The 14,810-nt window shown below is 38.9% G+C and overlaps 1 protein-coding gene and 1 pseudogene across 1 annotated transcript; one reads left to right on the top strand and one right to left on the bottom strand.

Annotated features, from left to right (window-relative positions):
• Nucleotides 1-1,036: 1,036 nt before the first annotated feature.
• LOC114899666 lies at nucleotides 1,037-2,014 on the top strand (annotated as a pseudogene).
• Nucleotides 2,015-2,236: 222 nt separating this feature from the next.
• Nucleotides 2,237-13,339, bottom strand: LOC114892655 (RNA/RNP complex-1-interacting phosphatase-like). Its single transcript, XM_029217821.1, has 6 exons — nucleotides 13,098-13,339; nucleotides 11,615-11,690; nucleotides 10,508-10,630; nucleotides 7,093-7,216; nucleotides 3,438-3,498; nucleotides 2,237-2,450 (listed from the first exon to the last, which is right to left on the bottom strand). Exons 1-6 carry the CDS (start codon nucleotides 13,337-13,339, stop codon nucleotides 2,444-2,446), a joined length of 633 nt encoding a protein of 210 aa, XP_029073654.1. The 3' UTR covers nucleotides 2,237-2,443.
• Nucleotides 13,340-14,810: the final 1,471 nt, after the last annotated feature.

Genomic DNA, 14,810 nt, shown 5'->3' with positions numbered 1-14,810 from the left:
ACAGCAAAGGAAAGTATAAACAAGACAAAAAGACAACCCTCAGAATGGGAGAAAATATTTGCAAACGAATCAACAAAGGATTAATCTCCAAAATATATAAATAGGTCATGCAGCTCATTATTAAAAAAACAAACAACCCAATCAAAAAATGGGCAGAAGACATAAATAGACATTTCTCCAAAGAAGACATACAGATGGCCAAGAGGCACGTGAAAAGCTGCTCAACATCACTAATTATTAACGAAATGCAAATCAAAACTACAATGAGGTATCTCCTCACACCAGTTAGAATAGGCATCATCAGAAAATCTACAAACAACAAATCCTGGAGAGGGTGTGAGGAAAGGTAACCCTCTTGCACTGCTGGTGGTAATGTAAACTGATACAGCCACTATGGAGAACAGTATGCAGGTTCCTTAAAAAATAAAAATAGAATTACCATATGACCCAGCTATCTCACTACTGGGCATATACCCAGAGAAAACCATAATTCTAAAAGACATATGCACCCCAATGTTCAATGCAGCACTACTCACAATAGCTAGGTCATGGAAACAACCTAAATGCCCATCGACAGATGAAAGGCCAAAGAAGATGTGGTACGTATATACAATGGAATATTACTCAGAGATAAAAAAGAATGAAATTGGGTCATTTGTAGAGATGTGGACGGACCTAGAGACTGTCATACAGAGTGAAGTAATTCAGAAAGAGAAAAACAAATATTGTATATTAATGCATAAATGTGGAATCTAGAAAAATGGTACAGATGAACCGGTTTGCAAGGCAGAAATAGAGACACAGATGTAGAGAACAAACGTATGGACACCAAGGGGGGAAAGCGGGGCAGGGCGGGGGTCAGTGGTGGTGAGATGAATTGGAAGATTGGGATTGACATATATACACTAATATATATACAATAGATAACTAATAAGAAACTGCTGTATAAAAAATAAATAAATTTTTAAAAGTCAAAAATAAATAAATAAAAAATTAATTAATTAATAATTAAAAAAAAAAGAATGAGGTTGGAAGACTGTCAAAACAGCACACAGATCACATACTCAAGCCCTGGAAGATGGGGAAGTGCCGTAAGTCCCCCACTTTGGATGACATCTCCCTGCCTCACAAGTCTCAGTCCGACTGGGCTAGCTTTGGCAAGGGGATGGAGCTGGATCAGGAGCCACTGCTGCCATATCTGGATCAAGTTCCAGTTTTAGTCTATCATCCAACACCTAGCCAGACTTGCCTAGTAACTCAGCTGAGAGGAACAAAATAGGATAGCTCAAAAGAACAGGCCTCATACAGCATCAGCCTAAAGCAGTTTATGACCCTGGAAGAAATGGATCAGAAAAAATGATCCGGGGGACTTCCCTGGTGGTGTACTGGATAAAGACTCTGCACTCCCAATGCAGGAGGCCCGGGTTCATTCCCTGGTCATGGAACTAGATCCCACACGCATGCCGCAACTAAGAGTTTGCATGCCACAACAAAGGAGCCCACCGGCTGCAACTAAGACCCAGCACAACCAAAAAAAAAATCAATCAATAGAATAAAACAAATATTATAAAAAAAGATCCGGGAGTGTGTGATCTGTATGATGGACTTTGTTTATGAGAACCCAATTTGATTTCTGCTGTGTATGCAGATCACCTGGGCTGTACAGATGACTGGCTGATGAGATCCTTCACGTGCCCCTCCTGCATGGAGACAGTTGATGCAGCACTGCTTTTGTCCTACGAGACTAACTGAGCCAGTGTCTCTCACCTGACTTCAAGAGAACCATCATTTTTGGTGGTTTTGATCTTTTGTCATTGAGCCCAAAGAGAGGGGGATTAGGAAGAAGACCATGCATGAAAGTTTCCTAAAAATTCCTGAACGGCTGCAGATGTTGGGGAAAAGTACGTAATAGTTCAGAAATTTAGGGGGAAAAGTAGGATGCTATTTTTATGTAAAGTCTTCGCTCAGTGTTTAAAAATATAATTGTATTTAGATCTTGTTATTGCTCCAGTACATAGGATTTGTGTAAAGTGTTAGAGCAGCTATATATGTTTCAGTTGTGTGTTGAAGATTAGGATAAAGATAGTGGTTGTTTTTCCTAAGTGAGATATCTTTCTTCTTCCCCCTACCCAAATTCTTTTCTGAAGTTGCTGGCATTTAGGTCAAGGTTTTATTTAAAGCTACATTTTATAACACTGGCACAAAAAAAGTAGTTTTAAGCTTTTTTGCATAGTTCTTTTTTTTTTTTAGAATAAACATAGAGCATTTATTTTTTACTTTATAGGAACTCCACAAGTTAAGGTCCCATTGTTCTTTTGCTGTGATTGTTGTTACTATTGATGCTGCTGTTTTCTGTCTTTGCTGGTTCTTTCTAATCTACCATTTGTCGTTATTGGCATACGATCATCTCAGGGTCACAAGATCGCTGCTGTAAAACCAAGTATCATATTCTAACAAAACAAGGAGGAAGCAGAAAAAGAGTCCCAATGGTTATTTTCCTAATGCATATTTATCTTTCTTCAGAGAAAAATATCATTCTCATAAGCACAATAACAGCCTTCCCCTAATTACTCATTTGCCAAAACAGATTGATATGACCATTCATAAGACAATTCATGGCAAAGATGGATATGATAATGATTGCCTCAGCCTAACAAGGATTTATCCACTAAAGCTGAATGCTTCTCTCCTCAAAGAAATCAACACTTTTCTACATACAAAACACAAGTCTCTTGAAGGGTTCTTCATAAGTGCATTATAGAAGAATTTAGTATGTCATAAGCACTTAAGGATTTGACATTCAACTGTAGTAGTATCCATGTTGGTTAATTTTCTTACAAGCCCCATGATGAGTTTGAGAAAAACTGAAAGAATTAGAGTACCAGGTTCTATTAAATCCTTACATGTATCTTGCTTAAGTTTTGGTTCATTAATTTATATCCAACTACATAAAGCAAATTTGGAGGGAAATAAATAAATAAATAAATAAATAAGATTGAGGTCTCTAAATATTTTCATAGGAAGATGTCCACCATATATTAAATTATAAACCAGAATGTCTAAATACTATACCATTAAATCAAATGTACAGTCAGTGCTGTATATCCAACGGTTCCATATCCTGCAGGTATGGAAGGCCGAAAATACTACACCATTTTATATATGGGACTTGAACATCAGAGGATTTTGGTATCCATGGGAAGTCCTAAAACCAAACCCCTGCAGATACCAAGGGATCATTGTATATGCTTCTATCTGCATTTTTTACGTCTGAAAAAATATGTGCTAAATTATTACTGGTGGTAACCTCTGAGTAGGGGGCACAATTGCCTTCCACTTCATACATTTCTCTGACTGCATTTTTTGCATTCAGCTTACATTACTGCTGTAAACAGAACAATTTAAACATGGTCTGCCTCTTGGGGTTGGCAACTCACCTGCAGATATGGTAGCCAGTCCTGTTTAAATCATGGGTACAGTGGACACCAATAAGTCTGTCTATAAAACAGGGAATATGGAATTAAGTAAGCGAAGTAAATACATTAAAACCAAGTTATACAATTTTCTGAAGAGTAGCCTTTATTAGTTACCACAACACTACCACTATCCTGAAAAGGAAAAACTCTGAAGAAAAGAGTGTTTTTGCAGGAATGTACTATCAAGAATTAATTACTATATGTCAAAATTCATTGTCTCTGGGAAATTTTGCATAGCCTCCAATCAGATGCAGTAGCGTGGACTGGAGAATGCCCATCAGGAACTGATGTGACTATAGAAAAAGGGAGTGGATAAAAAAAAAAAAACAGGCTACCAGAAGAATAGCGTTTGTTTTTGAGTGAAACAGATGGAATGCCTTCACTTTTAATGCTCAATATTAAAAAGAACAAACGGTTTCTGAAGGGCTCTTGGGGTCCCAAAGCACTTCCATTCCTTCTCTCATTCAGTGCTCCTCACATGCCACGGGTCTATGTGCTTGCGGAGTCCCCGGGTTAACTAGTACCGTTTTTATTTCACAATGAAAAAGTAAGGCTTGAGACGTAAGCCCAAGCTGCACAGCAGGCAAACAGAAAAAAGACTAGAATTGAGTCTCAGGTTTTCCCAACTATGCCACAGTATTTCGTGGTCCAGCACTTAAAAAAATTATATGAGAAAGTAAATAAAAAACAACAACACGTAGCTGATCTCTGCAAAAGATATGTCTGTGACTATGTGGTGATTGGCATTCATCATCTCCTGCCTGGATTACTACCGCCCTACAATTCTAAAAATCTCTTCTACTTCAACTAACTCACAACATGGAAGATGTTATCTTTCTAAAATATAAACTTGGCTGGATTGCTCTGTTGCTTAAACATCTTCACTTAGCACAGAATAAAGCCCAAGTTTTTACCATAGCATTGAGAACTCTTTATAAACAAATATCAGTCTCTCTCTCCAACTGAATTATAAGTTCAAACTATGACTTATGGGCTTCACTGGTGGCGCAGTGGTTGAGAGTCCATCTGCTGATGCAGGGGACACAGGTTCGTGCCCCGGTATGGGAAGATCCCACATGCCACGGAGCGGCTGGGCCCGTGAGCCACGGCCACAGAGCCTGCACGTCTGGAGCCTGTGCTCCACAACGGGACAGGCCACAACAGTGAGAGGCCCACATACTGCAAAAAAAACCCCACAAAAAAACCATGACTTACAAGGACCTACATCATCTACCTCCCTCCTTTGCCACGCCAGACTCCCTGATCTCATTCTCTACTGCCCTGCCCTCACTCACTTTCCCCTGTCCAGCCACACTGGCTTCCTTGCTATTCCTCAAACATGCCAAGCACAGTCGTGCCTCAGGGACTTTGCACCTACTATTCCTTCTGCTTCAGAACACACCCTCCCACCCCATCTCCACTCTCCCAGAACACACCCTCCCACTCCATCTCCACTCTCCCAGATATCCAATGGCTTTTTTCTCACTTCAAGGCTCCGCTCAACCGACATCTTATTAGAGGGGACTTCCCTGATCACCTACCACATTCCCTCACCTCTTCATCTTGTTTTGTTATTCTCCAAAGCATTTACCGCCACTTGACAATCCATATATTGAGTTATTTATTCATCTCCCTCCCTCACTAGAAAGTAAAGTATGTAAGGGAAAGAACTTTGTTCTCTTCCTACTTCCTAGAACAGTGCCTTCAACTTAGAAGGTGTTATACAAATATTTGCTGAAAATGAATGTATGGATTCTTTGCCCTTTCACATTACCCTATAGTCACACCAGAGGCTGCCCTTCCAGAGCACAAGTTCAAGCCCTGTGCCTTTTGTACCTGTTCCCAATACCTGGGCTGTCCTTACCTCATTCCACAAAATCCTCTTACCCCAAGCCCAGCTCAAACGCTGTCTCCTCAGTCAGGCCTTCCTCAATTTCTCCTCTATATTCCTGATGCACTTGATTCTTTTATCATAATTAACCCACTTATAGTCACTACATGTTTATCTTCCTAGATAACTGTAAGTTGCTACTGAACAAAGACTTCTACTCACCTCTGTATCCCCGTGCCCTAACAACAAACCTATAAGGCTCTCGGTGTTTACTGAAACAATTTATTTTCTGAGTCTCTACCAATTCTAGGGAGTGGATAGTATAGTCTCCTCCTCATTATCAGTGAGCCTGGCATCTGTGTGAGGGGCTTATAGCAGAGGAAGTCACCAAAGGATCATAACTCAGGTCCTGAGACTGCAATGGCAGAGAGCATGGTGAAGTTAGCTCACTGCAGGCAGAAGACCCACAGAGGAGTCAGCATATGCAATGGACTACACTTGGTATAACATGTGAACAATCAAGGTTTACAAACGTGTTCTCATACACTTGTAAGGATCTTCTAGCCCATGCGGAACAGACAGAACACACACACAAAGGAGCCTGGAGGAAGCAAGTAGGCCGGCAGATGCACCCTAACATCTTACGAGGTAACATTTCTGTGACTACAGCTTACACAAATCAGATAATTTGCCTCCTTTCTAGACACCCTGGTTATCACACGCAAAGCCAAGCCTCTCAAGTTTTAAAGCTAAAGTACACGGAAGATCTGTGAATAGGGCTTAAGATATTTAAGAGCTAGTACCTGCATTAAGCAACCAGGTTATAGAATGAAAATTTATCTTGAAATTCCAGTCTCTTCCTCTCTCTCTCACCTCCTTTCCCCTATCTTCCCACTTCCATCTCTATTCCCTCTCCCCTACTCCCTGTTTTATGTATATACGTGCATCATTTTATATATACACGGAATATTTACTGTCTGTTAGATTTATTTAATAAAGTGCACACTCCTCAGGCTCAATTTAGAAAGAGGACAAAATGAACACTTTCACATGGGCCTCAGTGGTGTTCCAAAGACAAAAGATTCCTCAGTCTTAAAACATGGCAAACACCATGTTCCTTCTGATAGATAGATGCTAGAAGAAGGCATGTGGATCCTTAAAATTCACACGCTTTTAAGACCTACTATCAACAGAGTAGATCCTAAAGCAGAAACAATAAAACACCAGCCTTTTAAGTTCTTCCTGCCTGAAGATGAGAATAAGAGGTGGTAGTGTACTTCCTCACTTGCACCCAAAGTGTAAAAGCAGCAAAAATATCTTAAACAAGTATGATGAGGAAGCCACTCTTCTGGTTCACTCTGTTTTGCTTTGCCTCTAGGGATCTGTCTCACTGTGAACCTTTGCTTTATGTTTTCTCTTTTATATATGCTAAGAACCTGAGCGTCTTAACCTTTTCTTCCACCTCTCAACCAATAAATAGGAAAAAAGAACATTTTAATTTTTTTATGTATTTTCCATTCAAATTTTTAAAAAAGAGATAAGTAAGCTAGTTCAGTTCATATTTCTCACAAAATCACTTTCCAAACTAAACTAAATTGTTTGTGACCATGAACAGGAAAAACACCGTCCTCTATTAGCACCATCTGACATTTCCACCTTAATATTACCAAGCACAACAGGCCTAATGTCAGAAGTATTAAAAATGTTAAAAATCCCCAACCCCACTCAAAATGCATACCAAAGTTCTGGTAAAGGAAAACAAAAACAAAAACAAAAACAGCTCACCATTATCTTTATTTTCTTTCAGAAACCCATTAACAGCACATTGGAATTTAAAACTAGTGTCATCATCTGGCACCTGATGCCCAATTGTACAAATTTCTAAATAAGGAATAGTTTCTGGTAAGTCCTATAAGGCAAAACCATGAAAATATATATTATTTCCTTTGTAGGGAAAGAATAAAATATTCATTAGAGAAGGCAGAATATAAACCAGGAGAGTATATTAAACTTAGTATGTCAGTCATTCTGATAAGAGGCATTTTTTCCAAAGCTGCTTTAACCAGTAATTATCACTTGATTTTCATTAAAACTGCAGAACGGACAGTTACTAGGCATGCAAAAGGAAAAGCAAATCTATGTGAATGAATGCACATGTAACTCAAAATGATATAAACAGTTCTACCTACATTTATGTTCTATCTTACATTTCAAGGGCCATAAAGCAGCTGTGATTTAAGTAGAACAGTAGAATAGAGTCAGAAGAACTTGGATTCGAATTAGGAAATATAGCAAATTTCAGGCATTGTTGAGAACTGGTATGCCTGGCATGGGAGAAATAGACTATCAATAGAAGACAGAAAAGGATAAGTGAAAATTCTCTAGTTGTGAATTTAAATGGAAAGTAGCAGTATGAACCTATGACATATTTTAAAAATATTAAAAACAAACATACATATTTCCTAGCTCTGACCACTGAAAAAGTCTAGAAACAACTGATGTCATGTCAAAAGGACTCAGGAGTCACTGAGAAGCTCCAACTGGCCAAAGATAGGGCCTCAGTTAGAATAATAACTGTAACGGAGTCCACGGTGATATGAATAAATAAATTTTACAAAACTGGTCACCACTGGAGGATATTTGTGAATCAACTCATTATTTTGAAAACTGTTAAACAAAAGAAGAGAATCATGCCTCTACAACTGGGCAACCAAATAGCTGATGAGGGGAATCTTCTCCCCATAGAAATATACCCAGCTAATAAGTGAAAAAAAGAACAACAGAATTCACCAATATTTGAAGCCTCAAGTGAATTAATGGGTGTAGGTAGGAATCATCAGTGACTGCTAATATCACAGAAAGAGACAATTATATGTCTCCATGGAAGAACACATCATCACCTACGAAACTGTCTTGCCAAAACAAAACATGCAAGCTTCATTCTGATCAACTACCAATTTACAGGAAATAAAAGGATTGAAAAATATGTTAACAACACATGGAATATAATCATCAAAATCTAGATCGGACAAATTACCTGGTTTCTTTAAAAATAAAATTCAAGGAGGAAAAAAAAAGTGAGAGAGATGTGGAGGGAGAACCAAGAGATTAAACAAGACTTAAGAGACCTAACAATCAACGGCAATGTGTGGACCTTATTTGGATCTAATTCAAAATTCTTACAAACAATTTTTTATGACATTGAGGAGACAGCTGCAAATTTGAGCACTCGCTTGGTATTAAATATTAAAAAATGATATTAAGGAATAAAAGTCCGATATTTTAAATACACATACCCAAAATGTATAGCTGGGGCTTCCCTGGTGGCGCAGTGGTTGAGAATCTGCCTGCCAATGCAGGGAACACAGGTTCGAGACCTGGTCTGGGAAGATCCCACATACCGCGGAGCAACTAGGCCCGTGAGCCACAACTACTGAGCCTGCGCGTCTGGAGCCTGTGCTCCACAACAAGAGAGGCCGCAATAGTGAGAGGCCCGTGCACCGTGATGAAGACTGGCCCCTGCTTGCCGCAACTAGAGAAAGCCCTCGCACAGAAACGAAGGCCCAACACAGCCAAAAAAAAAAATAATAATTAATTAAAAAAAATGTACAGGTGTAATTACACGTTGTCTCGGAGCTGCTTCAAGATAATAGGGAATGGGGTGAAACAGGTGGGGATATAGATAAAACATGACAGCCATTAGTTGGTAAATAATAAAGCTGGATGAGTTCGTGGGTATACAAGGAACACTTACAGTATTTTGTATACTTTTGTATATGTTTAAAATTTGTGATAATTGTTTAAAAACAAGACGACACTGTAGAAAACAGTTTGGCACTTTCTCAAAGGTTAAACGTAGAGCTACCGTATGATCCAACAACTCTGCTACTACCTACACTGCACATCTAAAAGAACTGAAAGCAGGGTTTTGAGCAAATATTTGTACACCAATGATCACAGCAGCATGATTCACAATAGCTACAAGGTGGAAACAACCCAAGTGTCAATCAACCGATGAATAACAAAATATGGTATATACACACAGTGGGATTTATTAAGCCAAAATAGGAATGGCATTTTGTTACATGCTATAACATGGATGAACCTTGAAAACAATAGGTTTAGTGAAGTAAGCCGGACATAGAAGGATAAATATTGTAGATTCCACTTACACGAGGTACCTAGAATAGGCAAATACACAGAGACAGAAAATAGAAGAGCGGTTACTAAGGGCCGGTGGGAGGGAAAATGGGGTTGTTACTGTTTGATGGTTACAGTTTTTGTTGAGGATGATGAAAACGTTTTGGTTATAGACAGTGGTGACAGTTACACAACACTGTGACTGCATTTAATGACACTGAACTGCATATTTATAAATGGTTAAAATAAATATGATTTATGTATATTTTACCACAGTAAAAAAAAGAGGAATAACTCAGTTGAAATTTCAATTCTTCCTTGTCTGAGAGTCAGTTTCATCGTCTTTAAAATTAGTAATTGTAGTTGTCTATCCTCTGAGCTTACTGCAGAGTAAGCACTCAGTAGGAGGTATCAGTACTACTTCCACTTCAACAGCAAAGGGCTCTTGTGAAGATTAACTAAGTCAATGGATACGAAAGAACCTTATAAATGGCAAACTGCTATACAAATGTTAACACACATTAGATGTTACTGTCTCCCAAGGCCATGGAACAGGTCAGAAGAAGGATAATTCTTTTGCACTGGTATGTCCTACATGGGCCAAGAGATCACATGGGTTTCTGTATTATATCAGAAGATATTAGGAAAAGAAAGCATAAAACTTAGAGAACAGTTGTCTTTAACAGTGATGCTTAAACATGCTCAGGCAACAGCTTAAAATAAGTGCTAAAGACATAATGGACATACCTTTCTTTCCTTTTAGGCTACTACTATTCTTACTAAAAGTTTACTTCATTTTCAAAATATAGAACATGGAAGCTTATAGCACTTCTTAAGCATATCTAGAGCCTATTGCCAAATACAATAGTGCAATTCATATCTTTAATCTAATTTTGAAACAGCAATTACAAATGCGTATTTAAGGAAACGACTAGCTTCCCTTTTTGAACCCATGAAAGAAGGCCAGGATTCACCTTAGCATAAGATGATAACTACTGAATTACTATGAATTATTACAGTATCAGAAAGAAGGTCATTTTCAATTACGGGTTCCATTTACCTCTGGCTTACAATAGCGGCGAGCATATGTTAAGTCAATAATCAGCCCAAGTTCTTCATTGTGTTCTTGGAGTTTGTTAAGGGGGGAAAAATATTCTTCTGGAGCAAGATTCTTTTCAAAACTCTGTCAGAAAGAATAAAATAAGAAAGAACATGTGTTTAAAATCCTTTATTATATTATCCATTTATTCAAACCCTGTGATGCTAACATATGAGATTCAAAGTAAAGTTTCTTCCTCTGGAGTTTACAAGGGTATTACGATCCTTTCTTCCAGAGAGATTAGATGGAAGAAATAAGCCCACTTCTATATAGTTATTTCTATATCTGTTTATTTCATGTTGGTCTCCTAACCAGACTGTAAACTCGCAGAAGGTAGGGACTACATCAATTTTGCCTACCGCTGTACTGCCAGATCCAAGCAGAGGGCCTGTAAATAGACACATAAATAAATACTTCTTGAATATCTACCTATATGAAGGATGGCTTTCACTGCCTAAATATTCTTTTGTGTATTTGGCTTATTTATGTACTCTGTTCGATTGATCTGTTTGGTTATTCAAGTGCCAGCAACACACTTTTCTTTTTAAATTAGGAGACTATCTTTAGAGCAGTTTGAGATTCACAGCAAAACTGAGCAAAAAGTACACAGTTCCCACTTATACCCTCTCTCCTTCATCCCACACAGCCTTCCCCATTATCAACATGCCATACCAGTGTGCTTCATTTGTGAGAATTCATGAACCAACACTGACACATCAGTATCAATCAAAATCCATAGTTTATTGCATTCATGGTACAAGTAACTGACTATTTCTTTATTTCTAGTATAGTCATCCCCAAACATTTACATACTGAGATACATACTACTTTCTTATAAATTACATTATTCTTTATTTATAGTTAGGGCATTCCACTGGTTTTGTTTTTTTTTAAATTAAGTACAAAAGTAGGTTGTATTTATCTATGAATTCCATTTCTGGATAGTAAAGGCGGTATTAAAAAGTATTTGCTATAAAAAGGGAAAATGGAGTATGATGGGGTTAAGAGCCAGGGCTTTATAGGGTGAATTCAGATTTCTGGAAGAATACGATATTAACTTTTGCTTACCCTTTTTAAAGGAACTTTGAATGCAGTGAAACGAGTCCCAGGCATCCGCTGTCCAACTGGGAGATAGTCTTTCCACCTATTAATATATTTTTTGTTAGGCAAATTTTATGTTAGGCTGTCTCCCTGCATAGGATGAATGCGCCTTGAAAATGGAAATCATATCCCTCTATAGTAGTTCCCTCTTCTTTCTGCTTTGCACTTTGCTGCTCCACTTATTCAACCCCACCTTGTAATAAGCTATACTTCCCTCGTTCCTGTTTTCCCATCTTGAAAACAGATAAAAGGCAACAAAACAATGCAAAGGTCTCAACAAATTAGGGATATCTAAAACCAGAGATGCCCAGAACTTCTATATCTCTAATAAAACCTAGCCCGGTGTTGACTACTATGGTATCATTAATACATGCATGTTGACTGAAATAGTTTGAACTCAATTCTTCCCCTTCACAGTTTAGTTTTAGTCCTCACACAAAACCTGATAATAAAATTCTTTAATGCTAGGAATCACAGTGAAAAATAATAACTGAACTGACTTCTGTAAGATGAGTTAGAACTAAGGTTAATTCAGTGTATCTGAAGCATAGAAAGTTAGGGCAATAGTGGCACAAGATAGGGCTAGAGAAGCAGAGAGGATTCTAGACCACGCAGAGTCTTAAAGACCAACAGTTTGTTTTCTATTCTCAAAACAATGCTTTTGAGCGATGTCTATGAGCAATGTTCCAACTTGCTTTTAAGGTTTCTTGTGTGAAGACTGGATTGGAAGGAAACAAGAAATATGGACACTACTTAGGACCTAATTGCAGCACACAGGCAAGTTCAGTATTAGGATGTTGAGGAAGAGGTGACAGATTCGGAAGAAATTCAGGAGATAAACCGAAGCGGGCTTAATGGGGTATGAGATGGAGGAAAGGAAGGTCTTAGGGAATTAAAGGGTTTACTGCACACATGAGCAAAGTCTCAAAATTAATCATTTGAACGTACAAAGGTAGATCTCTCAAATGACACCGGTTAGGAAGCAACAGTACGCCCTTTATAATTCCTAGAGACAACACAAATCAACTGTTTCGATGGAAAATTCGGCAGTACCCGTGCGTATTTTCACTCAAACTTGGTTCCAGGTCCTCTTACTCACATTTTCTGTGCCAAAACAACACAGCTTGAGGAATTGAAGGGGATTCCATTTTGGAAATTAAGGAGTGTCCCCAATACTGACAGTCCCATCTTAAAAAGCAGTCCCTCTGCATTTTACCCGAGGAGCTATGGCCAGAGCCTCCTTTTTAAAACGATGGGGGGAAATCAGAACATCACACACTGTCCCTTTCAGCTACTGTGAACTGAGCCGCGAGACGACCAATAACCCCTAGCACAGCGCGGACGGGGCAGCGCGCGGGGGCAACAGTCACAGGAGACGGCACAGGAGACGAAGCCCAGGCCCAGGGGTTCTGAGCTCCACCGGCAACACCCAGCGGCCAAGGCGTATCACCTTTCCGGGATGTGCTTTCCGCCCTTCCTCCTGGCTGACGAACGTCCGGAAAAGCCGCGACGCTGACCCCAGCGCCCACGGGCATGATGCCACTGGCTCACGTGACTCCCAAGATGCCGCCCACCCAACGCCAAGAGTGCTGAAGTCGCCAACCCGGCGCCCCCGGTGCCAGCACAAGGCCCCGAACCACAAGCACCTAGGCACAAGCCCACACAGATCGCGGACCTCCTTCTACTGCGCATGCGCCACCGCCCGTCCAGATGACGTCCTCACGCCGAGACGCTTCATTAGTAAAGAGGAGTCTGACGCCTGCAATTCCCTCCTTGCCGGAAGATGGTAGCAGAGGTCCATTAGTTCGTTTGTGCACCCTTCAGAACTCCAATCGTAAGGGACATGGAAAGTTGTCCCACTCTCCCAGTATCTTGTGTGGTTCTTTCAGATATTTCCCAAGTGCTTACGTTCACACTTGTTGTATCTTGTATGTAAGTATTTCTACGTAATGGAGATCCTGTATTTTATACAAGAGCAGCATACTATACATAGTCTACAATCTGTCTTGGATAGTGATTTTGCCAGTCAATTTTTGCATACATCCATTCCTCTTTAATAGCTGCGTCACATTACATACTTTACATGGCCAGTCCAATATTGACGGACTTTTAGTTGTTTTCAGTTTGGGGGTATTTTGTTTGTTTGTTTTGTTTGTTTGTTTTTGTCCTCTGTTATAGATAGGCTGCAATGTGAACCTCTTTATACATGTGTATAGCTATATACAAATTTCTAGACATAGAAATTCTGGAATGAAAGAGATGCAAACTTAAAATATTGAAAGATTTTCAATCCATCTAATCTGCCTAATCAACCTTCAAAAATACTCTATCAACTTATACTCCACTCACAGTGAAACATTTATTGGGTTTCTATTATGTGCCTGGTATCATGCTGGAGGTTGACAGTATGGATTTACATTTTACACAATACCAAAATATGCCTGAGAGAGATAAGAGTGGAGCTCAAGTATAACATTTCCTCACAGTATCAGGCATAGGGATCTGTACCTGTTAGAAAAACTATGAATCCTGCCACAAGTGGAACAGCAAAGAACAGCATGTTCTACAGTAGGTCTGAAGGTATAATAGCATACTAAATTCCATTGTTACTTATAATAACCTATGTTTTTTGTTAGTTTTACTTTTCAGTTTCTAATTTCTGAAAGTATCTGACATACACTGTTAGTAATCTTCTTCACAACCATTTGAGCTGGGTAAACTGAGTCAGGAAGGTCAGAATTATTGAATGAATGAATGAATGAGTAAAAAGTTCAGTAGCTTTAACGTATCTGGGACAGTCAATAGTCTAACCGAGTTTCAATCCACAAGCATTTATCTACAATTCTGAAAACTTCCACATAATTACAAATGGGACAATAGTAGTCAATTACTACTTGGATAAAGAAAAGATACAAGTTAGCACAACCTAGTTCACAAACTTAAAATTAGGCACATTCAATTTGGTGCTAAGTCATAAAATATTCTTTTGCAATTTATGAAAAATATCCAATAGGCATGTAATGGCCAAAAAGTACAAATGATACAAATATCTATAGATATGACAATGTACAAATTGTGACATAAATCTATCAGAAACTAGAAAATCTATGTTGGTCTTATAGTTCCAGCTTGCTAAAAGATACAGGCTTTGGGTGGGAACACA

This window comes from Monodon monoceros, unplaced genomic scaffold (genome assembly GCF_005190385.1).
Source record: "Monodon monoceros isolate NGI ecotype Baffin Bay Population unplaced genomic scaffold, NGI_Narwhal_1 Super_Scaffold_1, whole genome shotgun sequence".
In the NCBI taxonomy this organism is placed as follows: domain Eukaryota; kingdom Metazoa; phylum Chordata; class Mammalia; order Artiodactyla; family Monodontidae; genus Monodon; species Monodon monoceros.
The sequence above is the reverse complement of the archived record's forward strand: the minus strand, read 5'-3'. Positions and strand labels throughout refer to the sequence as shown.

What these genes read in the sequence shown, in the direction of transcription:
- LOC114892655 (XM_029217821.1), bottom strand. Translation starts at nt 13,339, where the DNA reads ATGCGCAGTAGAAGGAGGTCCGCGATCTGTGTGGGCTTGTGCCTAGGT. An exon ending in GGAAAGCACATCCCGGAAAG is followed by an intron (nt 11,691 to 13,097) that starts GTGATACGCCTT and finishes ATATATTAATAG; the next exon opens with GTGGAAAGACTATCTCCCAG. An exon ending in GAAAGAAAATAAAGATAATG is followed by an intron (nt 3,499 to 7,092) that starts GTGAGCTGTTTT and finishes CCTGTTTTATAG; the next exon opens with ACAGACTTATTGGTGTCCAC.